At 43.6% G+C, this 18,589-nt stretch overlaps 1 protein-coding gene across 2 annotated transcripts in view; it reads left to right on the forward strand.

Moving 5' to 3' along the window:
- Positions 1–15,146, forward strand: part of SLC2A12 (solute carrier family 2 member 12) — a 36,636-nt gene extending 21,490 nt beyond the window's left edge. Inside the window, exons 3-5 of one of the 2 annotated variants that reach the window (XM_034765613.1) lie at positions 6,190–6,312; positions 9,256–9,388; positions 12,454–15,146. In XM_034765613.1, the coding sequence (XP_034621504.1) occupies positions 6,190–6,312; positions 9,256–9,388; positions 12,454–12,553 (356 nt within the window). In that variant the 3' untranslated portion in view covers positions 12,554–15,146. The remainder of the gene's footprint in view (positions 1–6,189; positions 6,313–9,255; positions 9,389–12,453) is intronic. The other variant, XM_034765614.1, reaches the window with a different exon arrangement.
- The last annotated feature ends 3,443 nt before the right edge of the window (positions 15,147–18,589 follow it).

The following is an 18,589-nucleotide window of genomic DNA, read 5'->3' on the forward strand; positions in this document are numbered from 1 at the left end:
CCCCCGCACTCCAACCCCCTTCCCCAGCCCTGATCCCCCTCCCGCCCTCCAAACCCCTCAATCTCAGCCCAGAGCACCCTCCTACACTCCAAACCCCTCATCTCCAGTCCCACCCCAGAGCCCACACCCCCAGCTGAAGCCCTCACCCCCTCCCTCCCTGCCCCAGCCCAGAGCCCCATCCTGCATCCTGAACTCTTCATTTCTGGCCCCACCCCGGAGCCCGCACCCCAACCCCAATATCATGAGCATTCATGGCCCACCCAGATGTGGCCCTCAGGCCAAAAAGCTTGACCACCCCTGGTCTAGGTGAACCTGAGTCCTGATGCAGGATGGCAATTTTTATGTTCTTGTAGAACAGCTCAGCTTTTACACAACAGTAATCACCTTTTACAGGGAAGCAATCCACATTCATGAATATTCTTTTTCTTCTACATATAATTGAATATATTCAAAGAAAAATATTGTATTGCTTCCCAAAGACACTAGAATTGCTACAATTCTTGTCAAGTATCGAGCACACAGAAAAGAGGCCCTGGGTTCTAATAGGGATGTTTAACTACTCTGTTCTAACATGAATTGGAGGAGCAGACAGAAGGAGGAATGAGGAAGAAGTACATATTTTATGGTTCAGAAAAGGGCTCCTCAAAGGGTGCTTATATTATTGCTCAGCTTATCTCCACATCATTGATGCTTATGGTTTGGACACAGACTAATTATTTGTAAGGACTTGAACACTGTTTTCCACAGTCCTGATTGTCATCCATATGGACTTCAGGGATTTGGCCCAAAGAATTTATCACAGCAGAAGAAAAAAAAAAGTGAATTTAAAATTTGCCTCACCAGTCCAGATCATTGGTCTATCAATTCTGGTATCCTGCTTCCAGCAATAGCTAATGCCCAGTTCATGTGAGGAAAGTAGAAATAAGATACCTAAAACATCAATGTACCTAGAAAACTGTAGAATGAGGTACATGGGAAAATGTTTATTTCCTGATCTCCCAAGGAGCTGGGATACACACTGAGGCATGACATTTGATTACCCTTGTCTTAACTTGCTAGTTTTACCAATGGTAATTAAATGCAGTCCTTTTTCAAATCTAGATACAGTTTTTGACTATAGGCAAAGTAATATATCCTTTCACTTGTTCCATATTTACTGACTATTAATCTTGAGTGACCACTCTTGTAATATTATGGGATAGAGCCAAAAAGGAGGATTGTGTTCATTTACACACATTTTAAGGCCAGGAGGGACTGTAATGATCATCTAGTCCAGGGGTTCTCAAATTGGGGGTCGGGACCCCCCAGGGGATCACAAGGTTATTACATGGGGGAGGGGGTCGCAAGCTATCAGCCTCCACCCCAAACCCCACTTTGCATCCAGCATTTATAACAGTGTTAAACATATTAAAAAGTGTTTTTAATTTATAAGGGGGGTCACACTCAGAGGCTTGCTATTTGAAAGGGGTCACCAACTCAAAAGTTTGAGAACCACTGATCTAGTCTGACCTCCTGAACAAGACAGGCCATTATTAACGCATCTTAACTATCTTACCTGGTTTGGAATAAAACAAACTGCCTCTAACTCTGCCTTTTTTCAAGTTTAAACATTCCTAGCTTTTGCACTTGTTTGTTTGTAAGCCTCCGCATACTTCTAGCAATCTTTGTTGTCCTTCTCTGGAGTTGCTGCTAAAGTATTTGCAAATGATCAAATTCACCGGGGTCAGTGTTAAAACACCATACCGGGTGATGTTAATGAGGGTCACATGGCTCTAAGCTCACCACACAATTTACAAGTGTGATTTTCCACAGTATGCTTTATCTGCCTCAGAAGAAAAAGGTTACAGAAAAAATAATCAATTATGGCAAGATTGTCACGTTTCCCATCCATGCAAGAGAATAAGGGGGGAAATGTTCCACCTTGTTTCTCTGCTTGGGCTACCAGCACCACTGGTCTGTAGAAGTGGGGAGAGAGCAGGCTCCATGGGCAGCTGCTTCTTCTTCCCACCCACCCCACTCCCAACATCCATTTAGATGGTGGAGAAACAACTGGAGAAGGAGAGAGAATGGGTAGAAGTAAAGTGCTGCTAGTATGGGGCAGTAGCTGATTTGTTCCAAGGGGGAAATAAAGGCAGACCAGGGAAAAAATTGTCACTCACGCTTTGAAAGCAGCATAAACTAAACCAGAAAAGTCTCTTATTCCAGAATAAGAGTGTCCACACGGGGAGTTAAAGTAGCATAACTGTAAAGGTATAATATCAGTATATCTCCTCATGTAGACAGGCCCTCAGAGCCACAAAGCTACATGTTCAATCTAGACCCTGTTACATGTATCTTACTCTGCAAGAAGTCCCATTGAAATCAGTGGAAATACCTGTGGAATAGCATACTATTTTTGAAGAGTAAGCAGAGCATCTGGCCCCAGGTAGTTTAGCAAAATGTGGAGATGTCCTTCACTCAAAGTACTTCATCATCTAACTCTTTGGAAATACTTAGAGCCAGGAGTCCCGCTGGAGAAAGACCTAAGGAGAGTCTGTCCTCAGAGCAAACTTTACTCATTAGCTGCACCCGCTGATTCATTGCTTCTCTGCGCAGTTTCAGTGTCGTGCCTGGTTTTTTATTTGCTCACTTATTTCTCTCCTTGACTTTGAAAGTTTGTTACATATTCTAAGAACCCTTTGCCTACAGATATTCTGCTGACATTGCTTATGAGATAATCCCCTTCTTATCTTCAGTTTGGACTTCTTGTTGCTAATAGACCATTCCATTCCTTTCAGTCTTGCATACCTCTACCTCTTTCATTTCTAAACTGTAAATCCTCCTAATCTCGTCTCACAATTTATGCTGCTAAAAGCCTGAATTCTTTCAAGTACTCTGCTTTTTAAATCTGTCCATCAAGGGCTTGATGCTGCACAACACAGGTGCAGGAAAGGAAAACACGAGCAGGGAACTGAATGCACAAGCCCAATTTCTCATTGAAAGCACTGCTGTGCAGCTACTTTGCTTACTAGAAGGAGTGAGATCAGAGAGGGGACTTCTTAGTCAAGTGCCTCATTTGCATATTGAGGATCACACTTAAAGCCATGTAATTCTTCAGATATGCTCATTTTTAGCACACCCTGCCCCTGGTGTGTGGTTTTGTTTGGTTTTTTTGCACTCCATGCTTGAGTGTAAGTGAGAGAACACACAGGGGCTGAGGCATACTTTCACTTAAGCCTCATCTAAAGCCCATTGAAATCAATGAGAGACTTTCCCTTTGACTTCAGTAGGCACAGGGCTTAGCCCTCAGCACAGAGGCTCACGCTTAGACTGCATCAACACTCAAGCTGAAGGCACAATTCCCACCATAGGTAAACGTACATGTGCTACCTTTGATCGCACTAGTGCACAAAAAATAGCAGCAGAGCCATGACAGCACAGGTGATGGGATGGACTAGCCACCCAAGGAAGTGCCTAGGATCCTGGCTGGGATTGTACTCAGGGCAGCTAGCCCCTCTCCTCACCTGCACCACCATTAATACGCTGCTATTGTTAGCATGTTAGCTCAATCAAAGCTAGCATGGCTCTGCTCCCCTAGCTGGAAATTACACCTTCAGTGTCAATGCACCCCCTATTCTTAACCTCACTCCGCCCTGGCATTCCTTGGCTCACACTCAAGTTGAAAAACCACAGCTTTGTGCTCTCTGCAGCATGCACACCACACAAGGACTGTCCAGACGTATGCTGTGTGATTATTACTATAATGCACACTTGAAGCAATGCTGGAATGCTATACATGTCCGGGAAGGGCATTATTTTCTGACCCGGAGTTGAGTTTTGGGCTTATTGCTATAGTGCCGAACATATCTGCTGAAGCGAGGGCAGGTGGAGCAGTCAGTTACTCTGCAGAAGTGGCTTTAGAGATAGGCAGGTTAGATTTTCCAAGCTTTGCATGAGGACTAGATTCACAGCTCTCGGTATTGATTATGATGACAAACAGAAGCTGACACCTAGTTACTGGTATCCCAAGAGGAAAACACAGCCCCTTTGTGCCTGTTGCAGCGGCTGTTTCTTGGCAAAAAGACAAACAGTGATAGTAATTCCAGAGAGGGGTCAAAAGCCAAGAATCATTCATTATTTACTATTCAGGTTAGGGGAAAAGATGGACAGAACATACACCACTACCTCGATATAATGCGACCCGATATAACACGAATTCAGATATAACGCGGTAAAGCAGCGCTCCGGGGGGATGGGGCTGCGCACACCGGTGGATCAAAGCAAGTCAATATAACGTGGGTTCACCTATAACGTGGTAAGATTTTTTGGCTCCCGAGGACAGCATTATATTGAGGTAGAGGTGTATTAGGGTATGTCTACACTGGCAAAGTTACACCGCCGGCAGTTACAGCGCCGCTCAGCGAGCGCTGAAGGGAAACCGCTGTTGTGTTCACACTGACAGTTGCCTGCGCAATAGCGTGTTCACACTTTCGGCACTTGCAGCGGTATTCTGAGCAGTGCACTCTGGGCAGCTATTCCACAGAGCATCTTTTCCTCTTCAGCCGCTAAGACTTGTGGGAAGGTGGAAGGGGTCGCGGGGCATCCTGGGTCCTGTCCCAATGCCTCGCGATGCACTGCTTCACATCCCAGCAATCCCTGTGCCTCCGTCCACATTTGGCACCATCTTTCAAGGGTTTGTGTATTGTGCCCCCTGCCTCTTCAGGCTGCAGGAATGGATCTCGAACTGTTGACCAGTATGCTGCTCAGTCTGACCAACACATCACAAGTGGCAGTGGAGTTATTCCTTAAACTACAAAGACAAGAGGAGTGGCTTATATTTCTCTACTTCTCCTGGATACTAAATCCAACCACTCAGAGCCAGCAAAGTACAGGTTATCCACATTTTCTTCCCAGAAATATCTCTCTTTTACCCACATTTGTCACTGCCGTGGAGCAATGAGTTCTGCCCCTGCCAAACAGGAATCCTTTCATCATACTTGGTGTGGCACATGGCCTAACGGGAAGCACTGGCAAATGTTCTATTTTAAAATTGTAATTTTCAGAGATTTTAGTGTAAGTGTACAGGAAACAAGCAATTAGTGATCTAAAGAAAGAAAATCATTAAGGGCCCAGTTCTGGTCCAGAATCATGGCTGTGACCAAAGACCTGAAGATGCCTGTGCCCCACCTGTGTGCTCTCCTGATGTTGTCCACGCCTCCTGCATAAGCTATCACTATCCTCCGGCTGATCTAAGTAATGCTCTGCTGCCAATGACCTAAAGGATCTGTTATGACAACAACAGATTGTCAGGGCACAAGAAAGGCCTAGTATTCTTCCTTGGGACAGGTGGGCTTAGGAGCTACTAAACCAACTCTCCACCACAGGAAGATCCCCCTATACTAGGGTTCTCCTCTTGTATCTGGATAACCCAGTTTTTGGATCATTTTGCACTGGTGGTATGAAACATAAAGCAGCCACAGCACAGCCATAGATCAGGGCCTCTGTCATCAGTTCCACCTGTGCAATCCAATTAAAATCACTGTGTGTAAGTGAAGTCAGAATTTGGCTTTATGTGTATATGGATATTAGAGTGATACAATATTTTATATAAGACAAAGGCAAGAGACTCATGAAACAAGAATAGAAATATATTAATCATATCTACCTTTACCTCAAGAGGAAAGAAAGCTTATATATATAGCATATGGCTGGAATAGCAAACTTGCTGTATTTTTGGCAGGTATTCATAATTCAACATAACATGCAGTGCTGCTCACAAACCAGTGGGTACTCTGTTTCACTGCTTCCACATACATTAACATGTATTCTGAGAGAGAGGTTTAGTCAGTTCCCTCTTTCACATTCAGCTGTGCAGGGATTGCACTCTCAAACCTAGCCTCACGCTTTTCAGGCATGTAGTGTTATGCATACGCTTGAAACAGGAAAAAATTGTTCTAGTGTTGGGTTGCCCCTGAAAACCCTATAGTACAGCAGTTGACAGGCATTTTATTGACTGAATGTGAGTCACATGACTAAGGTACCACACACAGCTTGGAGTTCGGGCCTTGGTCCAGTGGGAGCTGCTGGTATTCAGCACCACAAAACAAAATCAGGTCACTCATTCAAGTGCCTAATTGTGGATTTATGTCCCTAATTTTAGTCACCCAGGCTTCCTTTCAAGAATAATGTCTTTTTTTCCCTTCCTTTCAGTGACCTGGCTAGTGCTGAGTGAAATTTTCCCTGGTGGGATCAGAGGACGGGCCATGGCTTTAACCTCTAGCATGAACTGGGGTATAAATCTCCTCATCTCCTTGACATTTTTGACTGTAACTGGTAAGAATTCTTTGTTTCTTCTTGAGTGTATATGCCCATTACTGGGCATTGTGATGCTTTCTCAGGGTGTCTAGAATTGTATGTCACCGTGTTAGCCCTGTGCCTCAGCATAAAAGGGAACTGTTGATGTCAAACTGAGTGATGACTCCCTGCCACTCCTGTTGGTTAGCCAGCCCCACAGATCCCTCAGGACTCTGCCAGTCCTAACTTTGCCTTGCAAGTTAACCCTTGGTGCACTTCAGTTCCTGAACCAGAAGCATCTCCCTGCAGCATCTAGCCGGTCACTGGACCCTCACAGAAATTACGAAGTGTGCTGGCTCTAAAGAGACACACCTGCTTGCTTGATTTAACCAGGAATTCACACTCTACTTAACACAACAGCACTGAGATGTACTTACAATGAAACAAAGAAGTTTATTAACCAAGAACAGAAAGTTATGTGATACTAAGCAGAGATAATACACAGAAAATGGTTACAAATAAAACAAAAGTATTATCACACTTTCTAGTGACAAACTTAATGGACTACAATCCTTGTCTAAGGCAATCTTCTCAACTACAGCCACTTCTTAGTGTCACCAACCCACCATTCATGCATCGGTGGTTCATGATTACAAAGAGTACTGACCTCTCTGTCCCCTCAGTGATGGATAACCAACGCGTCTTTTTGCTTCTCCTTATATTCCCCAAAGTTGGTCCTTTTCACTAGTCAGGATGAACCCCTGGGGATCAGACTCCAGTGTCTTCCTATGCTGATTTCTCATCCTCATATTAATTTGCTCCTCCTGTTTACCTCCAACTCAAAATGAACTGCCCAATGTTTCTGGCATCACCATGCTCACTTTACATCAGAAAGAGGGAGATAACTGTTCTCCCTCTTGTCTGGAAGAAAACCTGTTTCTCCCTTTGGTTACAGATTTTAGAGCTTAATATCAGTAAGTATCCATAATTCCTCCTATAGTGTTAATACATACATTTCACAATGATACTAATGACCAGGGCATCACCGGATTTCATTTGACATCTCACACAACATTCTTTACAGATAAACACTGTGACAGCAATGTGTGAGGTGTGAGTTTTTCAGGCCTGACAAGAGTTGCTGATGCAGTAGTGAACTACCAATGTGCCTGTGCATCACAGGCACAATGAACCTTTCCCGTATGGACAACATAACAGTCACTGAAATGTTAGAAATAAAATGCAAGGGACAAATTCAGAGGTGATTTGCTGGTGAGTGTTCCAGACCCCACAAAGAATACACTAGATCAATTTAGACTTCAACTGAAGCCCTCACTGCCTTCCACTCACGCACCCGTAAGTAGGGGGTAAATATGCCTGAGGAAACGTAATGGAATCAGAGTACGGGACTAACTTCTATTACCTCTGAATCTGGCCACAGGTCTCTTACTCTGGCTATCAAAGATCTCTTCACTAATAAGCTATACAAATAATAGTTAGGACTCAATCCTGCTTCCCCTGAAGTAATGGAAGTTTTACTCTAGACCTGTGCTGGTTGAAAATTTTCCAGTCAAATGTTTTTCCATTTAATCAAAACTGACACGTTCCTGCCAAGTTTCAATTCTGATGAAGTTCTGTTTAGGAAAAAACTGGAAAAAAGTGTTTTGATAAGGCTGAAAACATTGTTTCAACCGTATCAGAATGAAATGTTATGATTTTTTGTTTTGAAAAAAAAAAAAAGACTGTTTATAAATTATAATATCACAAAATAAGAAGAAGAAATAACTAAAATGATTTGATCAACCTCAAACAGTTTATTTCCAGAACTTTATTTCACCAGAAGTTTAGAAATGTTTTGGTTTTAGACCATTTCAAACAAAAACAAGTTTCCAAATGTCAGAATTTCCTGTAGAACAGAGTTTCAACCAGCTAGAGTTCAGCAGAAGCAGAGTAAGCCCTCAGCTGGTTATCTTGGAACTCACTGCAGGTCAGTGATGTTAGATAGAGTGCTGAGATTAGATTATCAAAAAGAGGTAGGATCCAGACTTAAAACAGGGTAAGGAAAAATAGACTGCTTTTCCCTGGTTAAAATGCAAGAGAAATTTCAGGCCAAATTCTGTTCAGTTAAATGACTGTAAATCCACAAAAATTCGTCTAGCAAAAGTGGAGTTAGTCTGGATTTACACAGGCAAGCAAATTTGGCTGTTAGTCTTCAGTCAAAAGACTGAAGGTGCATTCAGGTTCCATTGAAGCAAGCAGGAGTTGTACTTGCATATCTGAGCGTACAATAGAGCCCAGAGTGTCAGCCTTAACTTTCAGCTCATGACACAAATTGACAGATGCTAGGAGATTGTGATTCTAATCTCTTGTATTCTCCATTGTTCCAAATGTATTTTCAAAAACTGGTTATTCACTGGAACCAACAGTAGTTAACTTCTTGATCCATTACTGGCACAGAGTGGACTATCAGCAATGGAAGTACTGGAAACTGCCAGCATGAAAGGATTAGTTAGAGCTGGCAACTACAACTATGTGAAATATGTTATTTTTGCATCAAAATGTTGGCATCAAAAATACATTTCAGAGCCTCTGACCTTTCTGACCTGCACCAGTGGTTACCAGACCTGCTATTGGGGGATAGCAGTTAAAAGTCAAGCCAGTAGAACATGGCTGAATTCTCTTTGTGGTTTCCTAGTTTGCTTGCACAAGGCTGGAACTACGGGTGCTGCCGTATCCCCTGGCTTGAATTGGTTTCCTTCCATTATAGGGTTTATAGTTTGGTTCAATGGCTCTCAGGACCCCCTCTATACACATTGTTCCAGCACCCCTGCACCAGGCACCAATTAAAAATGTAAGTTTTCCTTGTGGCATAACAGTTACTTACAGATACGAGGGCTCAGTGCTGTCAACCCTGAGTTCAGTGGGATTGCCAAAAAAAACCCTCTTGTAATACTAACAAAACATATTTTTTTTCTTTTATAGACCTAATTGGTCTGCCATGGGTGTGTTTCATTTACTCAATAATGAGTCTAGCATCACTGGCTTTCATCATTGTGTTTATACCAGAGACAAAGGGATGCTCTTTAGAGCAAATATCCATGGAACTAGCTAAACAGTAAGTATCAAGTGTATTTGCATCCTCACCACACTCCTAGTTAACTTGTGGCCTTTTACTGCCAGATTAATAAATGGAAAATTACTTTAGGTTTGCTTGCAAGATCAAACTCCTTGAGGGTTTGATCCTTCGTTCACTGAAGTCAATGCAAACCCCTCATTTATTTCAATGGTGAAGGACCAGGTCCCAAAAGAGGATTTAAAGTCTCCCACTATCAACTTCATTGTGATGAATAAGTAAACAGTAAGAATATCTAGACTAGAGGTCAGGTTCTCCCAGTACATTCCAGCTGCTTTGTATCAGAACAAAAGAGGAAGAGTGCACTAGTGAATCTGTCCTTTAATGATGGGGAGGACATCAAAAGCTTCAGAGATTCAGATGAGTTTTAAGCACACAAAAATCCTGATCTGAAAGAACCTTCCAGATTGCTCAGGTCTGCAGATTCGTTGCAATGAAGGCTGCTTCAAGCAGGGCTGGCTCTAGCTTTTTTGCCGCCCCAGGAAAAAAAAAAAAGGTGGCCGGACTGCCAAAGCAAAAAAAAACCCCCAAAAACCGGCAGCTGCAGGGAGCGCATGGAGGGCGGTCAAGGCAGCTTGCAGGGGAGTGAAGGGTGGCACCCGCCCGCGGGCAGCCAGGCGCTGCAGCCCGCTTGCAGCCTGGCGAGAGGGGCTCCCCCCTCCGGCTTGGGGTGCCTCTCCCGGCCAGGCAGGTTCCAAGGGGGCCGACACAGGCAGCGCTGGCTGGGGTCTGCGACCTCTGTGTGGGGCCAGCATTGCAGCGGGGCTTGGCACAGTGCAAATGGCGCCGGGATCAGTGGGGCCTGCCCCTCCGCTGGCCGCAGGGCCGCCGCAGAATCCTCCCTCCCTCCGGTGCCTGCCGGGCCACTGCAGAACTGTCCCTGCCACCGCTGCCCGCTGGGCCGCCGCAGAACCCTCCCTCCTTCCGGTGCTCGCCGGGCTGCCGCAGAACCCTCCCTCCATCCGGTGCCCGCCGGGCCGCCACAGAACCCTCCCTCCTTCCGGTGCCCAGGGGCTGCAGGAGGTGATGGCTCAGCTGCTCCTTTAAAGGTGGCTTGGCCAGGCCAGGCTCAGAGCGGTGCGGGAGGCGGAGGCCGATGCAGGTGGTGGGGAGTGGCGCGTCCCGGGGGGGATCACTACTTCCTGCCCCCCGGGTCGGGGTCCGTGCCCCTTCAGGGCTGGGCTGGCCGCCCCAAGATTGGCCGGAATGCCGCCCCTTACAATGTGCCGCCCCAAGCACATGCTTTCTCGTCTGGTGCCTGGAGCTGGCCCTGGCTTCAGGGCCTCACTCCTCTGATGGCGAGAAGCCTTTAGCTACACCAGCTGTCTGCTTTAACAAAGATCAGCCTCAAAGGAGTCCAACATCATGGAAAAAGGGATAGGGAAATCACAGAAAAATGTAGTTGGCCACTGTAATTCTTATGCGGTCATGTTACAAATGTTATAGGGTGAAATCCTGGCCCCACTGAAGTCAATGGGAATTTTGCTACTGTCTTTAGTGGTGAAATCCTGGTCCCATAGGATTCTTTTGGCTAATCAAACCAACCATTATTTGAATTTGAGTAGACTATTGCTATCCAATTTCTGCTGCTGCTCTGTGCCCCTTCATTAAGTACTACTAATTTGAAGGACAGGATATAACAAGTTCTACTGGCTGGATGTTGAAATGAGAAAAAAATCTTATAAGAAATAAGACATTTTTGACAGGGAGGGTAATTAGCCATTGGAGAAACTTATCAAGGGAGATTCTTTATGACTTGGAGTCTTTAAAGCAAGACTGAAGGTCGATTGTTCTCAGTGGTGGCAGATGACAGAACAAGAAGCAATGTCTCAAGTTGCAGTCGGGGAGGTTTAAGTTGGATATTAGGAAAATCTATTTTACTAGGAGGGTGGTGACGCACTGGAATGGGTTACCTAGGGAGGTGGTGGAATCTCCATCCTTAGATGTTTTTAAGGCCCAACTTGACAAAGCCTTGACTGGGATGATTTAGTTGGTGTTGGTCCTGCTTTGAGCAGGGGGTTGGACTAGATGACCTCCTGAGGTCTCTTCCAACCCTAATCTTCTATGATTCTATGGATGTCTTTCTGACCTTAAAAATCTGACCTTTCTGACCTTAAAAATCAATGAACTTGAGAATAGAATGGGGTAGTTGCTGACTACCAGTCTGAGAAATGCATATTTATTGGACAAGATTTAAGGACTCAATCTCCTTTGCTCTCACCTTTCTCCTCTATCATTAAACAAACTGCAGAAAGAGAAAGAATCATTACAAAGATCAAAGCTAGCAACATACAAGTGTCTGTTACACATGGCATAATAAAGTACACCTCTATCCCGATATAACGCTGTCCTTGGGAGTCAAAAAATCTTACCGCATTTTAGGCGAAACCGCGTTATATTGAACTTGCTTTGATCCGCTGAAGCGCGCAGTCCCTCCCCCCCATTCCCTCCCCCAGAGTGCTGCTTTAGCCGCGTTATATCCAAATTCGTGTTATATCGGGTCGCGTTATATCAGGGTAGAGGTGTATTTTCCTTTCTCCATCTAATTCAAATTTAAAAAGAAAAAAAAGTTAAGCAAAAACTGCCACCTAGTGGATAAGTAGGGTAACATGCTCCCACAGTTCATGGGACCATGTCTTTCTCTTCAAAGCTCCAAAGATATTTATGTTTCTGAATAAATAGTAAAGTAACTAAAATACTTACACAGACAAAAATTAAGCTGTAGGAATCCTGTGTCAAAACTAAAGCGGTCCGAATGATATCCCAACAGTCTAGTCAATGAATTTGCCAGTTTTTGTTCCTTACGTTACTCAGCAAATAATGTTTTACATGATAAGCTGTAAAAACTGCTTATTGAATAAATCTATTCAACAAATCCTTGAAGCAGTTATTGAATGTATTACTAGCAAATGATTGTGCATTATGTGACCAGCTGTAATCAAAACTTATTTCTGTGTCACTGAACTGGCCAAAGAGGTAGAAATATTTACAAGGGGAGAACAAACTTTGCCCATTTGATTGAATGCTAAATGTTTCTTCTCTTTCAGGAAGTATACAAAGAGCTCCATTTGTTGGATGGGCCAACATAGAGAGAAACTAGTGCCAATAGAACTTCCGAAGAGAGATCATCATGAGCCGTTCTACTAGACTGGAGAAGAATATTTGTCCAAGGGCAACCAAGACAGTTTCTCTAGAGAAATAATGCTCAAAACCATTCTGCAATACTGACACTACTACACAACACTTAGTCTGTACTCCATTCTTTAGTAGCTTTATATTGTCACTGAAAGAAAAACATTTAAGATTTTTGTAGTTTAAAGTTTATTAGAATGGCTTAAAATAAGTAAAGCCAACATTCCTCACCTCCTCCAAATTAACCCACCTCTGAAATATGGGAGGTGAATGGGTATTGAAATAAAACAATTACGATATTTAACATAGAGATAACCACACTCCTAACTTCTTCAACTTGTGGGGACCCTCAGGGAGATGGAAAGGATTGATATCGCCTCTATCCTAGCAACTGGAGTCAGGAACAATCAGAGTTGACTTCAAGATCACTTTGTGTTGCAGCACAGGTCACATTAGACTGGAAGCCTTGAATATATAAAAGGAAGAATCTATGCAGTGCAGTTAGCAGCTTTATTATTCACATCTGGCCATGCTGGAGGTCTCCATGACTCTCTCAGCACCCTTGGCCCAGCGTGCACAAGGTCTTGTGTGAAACGTGGATTGGATTTCACTGTCTACTTTAGTTATTCCAGAGTCAGGAACATGAAAGTGATCTTCCCCGAACAGTCACCACTCACCCTGCGGTAGGCACTAGCTAGCTCACGGTCAGTTGTTTTGCTGAGCAGTAAGCTTGATTAACTTTTAAAACAGCAGCAATAGCCATTAAAGCTACGCTGTTGAACTTCTAGACTTGGGATGCTTGCTGGACTGGTACCTGCTAAAGGAGTACTTGGAAAAAGCAAATCAGCAGGACACAAATAGCCATTTTCCAGCGCCCTCTTACATGCTGAAACACATAGGACTTCAATCTGTATTCAATGGTGACCATAACTAACTGGTTGTACTGCTTAGAAATGTCAAGCTGTAGCTTTCACCAAATGCAGCCTCCAGTACTCAACAAAAGTATATGGAGTGGCCATGGTGGTTACCCTGGACAGCTCAAGTGGAGAAACTTCTACTCTCTTTGCCTAGAAGGTCATTAATGTTCTGGTAGAGTGAGCTCTTAGAAAACAAATAAGTGACCCAAACATATGGGTATCAAGTCTTTTTTTTTTAGGGAAATCCTGATGGCTCACCGCAATCATACAGTGGAGTCTCTTCTCCTCATGACCAGGATTTAGTCAAGGAATCAGAAATGATACCTTCAGTTGATATTTGAATGCAACTTTGGGCAAGAAATGTGGCATTACTTTAACTACTCTCATCTCATTGAAAAACCAGATTTTTTTGCACAAGAGGAACCGTAATTTTCTGACCCATCTGGCCAAAGCTATAGGCCTACTCAGGATACAGGTTCTAAAGCAATTAAGGATTTAAGAAGTGCATATATTAAAGCATTGAATACTAAGTTCAAATCCCATAGAAAAGCTAGAGAATAGTCAAAGATACAATTTACTAGCAGCTATTAGGAATTTAGCTACCTCAGGCTGTGAGCCTACTGATCACAGCTTCACCTTATCCTGCAGGCAATGGAGGGCTACAGCCTGATCTCTCAGAGAATTGACATCAAAATGCTACCCAACCTTTTTATACAGGAAGTAGCAGTCATAGTCCATCCTCCTGCCAACACAGGAGTTTTAATACCATGATATTTTCCAGAGCTCTCCTTGTTTTAAAGGTCACAGGCCCTGGAACTTCCATCAAAGCCCTTAGATCATTGCTCCAGAGACTGGTAAAATCTCATGGTTGGCCATTTTTTCCTGTCACTGGTGTTGTCAATACTCACATTACCAAGCGTGTCAATTTTGGGCTGAATTCTGATCAATCAGACAGATCAAGAATTTTGCTTGAGTCATCTGCAGTTTCCCTTTTTGAGCAGAGCTATACTCACTGCTTGCAATACAGAGGTATTGCTGTGCGCTCTGAGTGGGGCAGAGCCCCAGAGCAGGCACAGCACAACAGGGTGAACCCAACCCTTCTATTGAGCCCAGCAGCAGGTTCCTCAAACTCCCCCTTTCCCTCCAAAAGCACTACACTGCAGAAAGAAGGAGTTAATAGAGGTTGGAACCTCACCTGCAGGCTGGAGCCAGGAGGCAGCTGTTGGAACTGTGGGGGCAGCTGGAGTTGTGCAGTGAGAAGCTAAGGAGTGGGGAGGGCCAGAGACAAATGGAATCCAGGAGAGCAGGATGTGTGCACACACATACATTTTGTAGGCATTCAAGTTTGAATTTTCAACCTGCCATTGTTATATACACTTTGAAGATGGCAAGGGGGTGTGCAAAAGCCAGACCAAAACTTACAATTTATTCACCTTTTGAAAGTCTCAGGAAATTTTGGGTTCAGACTCATGATTTTCAAACTCTTAGGGTTGGCCATACTGTAACTCAGCCTGAATTTTCGTTCCCTTAAGGCAGTATAGGCCGGTTAATAATTTAAAAATACTAGTGTCCTTCCCTATATTAAATGCTCCACTTTGGACTATTGAAACTGAAGAATATTAAAGGTTGTAGTGTACTGTTTATGCCATGTGTTTATTTTGTGTTTCTCACCACGTGGATAATAAAGAATCTAGGCTGTTACGTTTTATGTTTTGTTTGTGTGTTAAACACACACCAGACAGAAAAGCAAAAAGAGACAGATTCACTTTCATTTTCTCATGCATTAGCAAAATATTGTGCTAGGGCTGCAAACACTGCAATGTTGAAAAAATACAGTGAAATTAAACAAAGTCACAGAATATTCCTGTTGCTCCTAGACATTTGCACAAATGTACTTTTAGAAAAGAAGATTTGGACCACATGTAATGCAACAGTGCTCTATTATTTATATGAGGCTGTTCTCTGGGCTTCCACGTGCAACTAGTTTTCTCATTTTTAACTTTTTGGCACTGGAGGAGAGTGACTCCCCAATCAGCAGACCCCCTCATGGCTCAGGATGGGGTAGCAGGCTCTCATCACCTGGAACCTGCTGCCAAACACCACTCCAGCCCTACTGTAGCACACTTCTTCTCATGACTCAGCTCTTTAGCCAGGTCACTTATAGTCCCTCCTCTTCCTGGGGTAACAGGAGTTCCTACCAATAAATTATTCAATGACCTTGTGTTAGGTCTTCAGCCCCTGTCTCTGGTCTCTGTCATCCTTACACTCCTTGTCTCAGAGCCTCACAACATCTCTACCTTCCCAGGTTCCCCAGCCTCTCTAGGTTCACCTTTTTTTTTCAAGGAAGGGGCTTCCAGGTGTCCCCTCTAGAATTCCCAACAAATTCCAACTAAAACCACAAACTTAAACCGCTTCTATCCCCCTCAGGCTCAATTTCTCCTCTCTCTTAAATTACCCCTAGGTGCCATTCCTTAGCTGAACATGGAGTCCCAAGGCTATCTCTCTTAGACTCTAACTCCTATTTCAAGGCCCACCACAGAAGCTACCTCCCTCCTACATCTTTCTCCCAGTTATCCTGCTACCTAACTTCTATCAGACCTAGTTCAAAGAGAGGGAACTCTCAATCTTCTAGGTGTGTTCCCCCGCACTAAGCTCTTTCTCTGTCAGCCTTCCTTTCCCAGTTCTCCAATAATTGCAATCAAGCTACCAAGTCAGGATCAGCAGGAAAATAGTTGCTGCATCACAGGTGATGCTGAGCTGCCCTCACCTCCACCTTAACAGGCCAGCTAGCCTCTGACAGCCACTGATCCTGCACTGAGCTCTACCCAGACAGACCTCTAAGCCCTCTTCATAGTTACACTTGTAGAGAATTATTATCATATTCCAGTCAGGCAGCTTTGGGTAAGTTATCTTTTTTCACATCATCCATTTCAGTCCTTCAATCATTCTTGTTACTTGATAAATGATTTGCTCCCAATTTGTCAACATCTTTACATTACTAAGTGCCCAGGAATAAATGCAGCTTTCTTAAGTTGTTATAGTCTTAGCAACAGCATTTGGCAGGAGACCATCAGCTTCCTGATTTGTGCCTCTATATCTTCACGATGCCTCTACGCAGGTAGTCCAAAGCTGTATTGGTTTATTATTACCACCATACTACATTCTTTCTACAGATCTCGTGTAATTTACTTTCCACTATCAATCACTTGGTCCTTTGCAGAATTACGGTTTTCTAAATAAATGTCTGCCACTGAACATTGGTGTTATACCCTGCAAGTGTTCCCACAAAAAAAAAACAATTGGCTGAGGAAATCCCATGGCAGTTACCTACCAACCCATTCTCATAAAGGACTGGACATCTTTATACCCCAGCTCTCACCTCATATTCCCCATTGACCTGGCAGAAAGAAAGAAAGGAAAAATTCTCTGGGTGCCAGGACAAAGCCACCATTAACTTCGCTGCAGCTATCTAACCGGACATCCAACATCTCCAAAATGAGATGATGTAGACTGTGGCTTTCCTTTTTACTGTGCAAAGCTCTATGCAGCCCTATCCCCCTGGAACTCCAGTAGGGGGATTTACACAAGGTCACAGTGAATGATGTATGATGGCACAGAACTGGCATTTCCATCTCCATGGTCCACCTAAGTAGGGTCCCTTTTGGGATGGAAGTGGAGGGGAAGATAAGGATCTATACATCTAATCACAGGGGCCTTTTGTATTATTTCTGTCTTAACACAACCTCCCAATTTGCAATTATCTGGAAATTTAACTATCACACCTTTTGTCTCCTCTTCCAGATCTTTAATAAAGATATTAAATAAAATGAACATGAATCACTGCAGCAGCCCATCGTATGCCTTCCCCCCCATCTTGATACATTGCTGTTTCTTTATCCTTCATTCATACTCCATCAGGCAGCTTTCACACCAAGTAACTACTAATATCCAAGCCAATGTTTTTTTCTCAAATTAATTTTAATGAAAATCCAGAAATATTTCATTGACTGCACCCAATTGATTTATGATTTGATACAAAAGAAGCAAGCAAGTCCACCTCTTGCAGTTGCATACCCCAAACTCTCCTTCAGCAGTTAAGGACTGAAGTATCACAACCCAGCCTTTATACCAGGATTTTGTTCTTTAGAAACCCATCATATTTACTGCTCATTATCCTGTTATCTAAATCAGCATGAATTCAGAAGTGCTGCATGCCTCACACACTGAACCCGAAAGTGAATTATGCAGCTCCTCCAAACTAGCACCACTAAAAACTTGATACCATCATGCATTTCTTTACACATTTTACATAAACTGTTTTAGAAATTATAGAGTTCAAAAATTGTCCCTATAAGTTATTTTTCAGAAATGAACAATTGGTTCAGTGATCAGGGCAAAAGCCTGGCACTGGGGAGTCCTGGATTCATGTCCTTCCTCTGCCACATGTTCTGTGTATGACCCTGGGAAAGTCATTTAGGGATAGATTCACAAAGTGGACCAACATCTAAATCCTAGGTCTTCTGCCATCTGGAATTCACAGCCCCAAGGTAGGGACCCAGGCTCCCTATACATTGTAGTCAAGTGCCTAAGAAGGTGACGCTCAGAAGCCAGCAAGCTGAGCAGGGAGATGTCTAACCTAGCCAGCAGTGAAATGCAGAGGAAAGGGGTGGAACTGAGGGCCCTGAGTCACAAAGGTACCTCAGCACTAACTCCGATTGAGATGGGCCTTAAGTACCTGAGTGACAGGTTGGAGGTAGGAACCTAAGTCCACTTAGGATTTGGCATCCTCATCCCATTATAGCCAATATCCCAGTGGCTACAGTATTCACCTGCTCTGCTATAGAGCAGGAACTTGAACCCAGGTCTACCTGATTCCAGGTGAGTGTGCTGACCACATTAGGGGGAATTCTGATGTGCGTATCTCTCACTCTCTTCTGTTGAAGATGGATAAATAATTAGTCACTAGGCAACAAAACACAAGAGACTAATTTTATAGCCCAGTGGTTAGGGTACTCACATGGGTTGCGGGGAAGAGTTGGGTTCAAGTTCCTTCTCCAATAATTAACTATTTATACAAATCTTCAACAGGAGAGACTGAGAGAAATCCACCCCAAAAACTAGTAAGCTGGTAGTT

This window comes from Trachemys scripta, chromosome 3 (genome assembly GCF_013100865.1).
Source record: "Trachemys scripta elegans isolate TJP31775 chromosome 3, CAS_Tse_1.0, whole genome shotgun sequence".
NCBI classification, from domain to species: Eukaryota; Metazoa; Chordata; order Testudines; family Emydidae; genus Trachemys; species Trachemys scripta.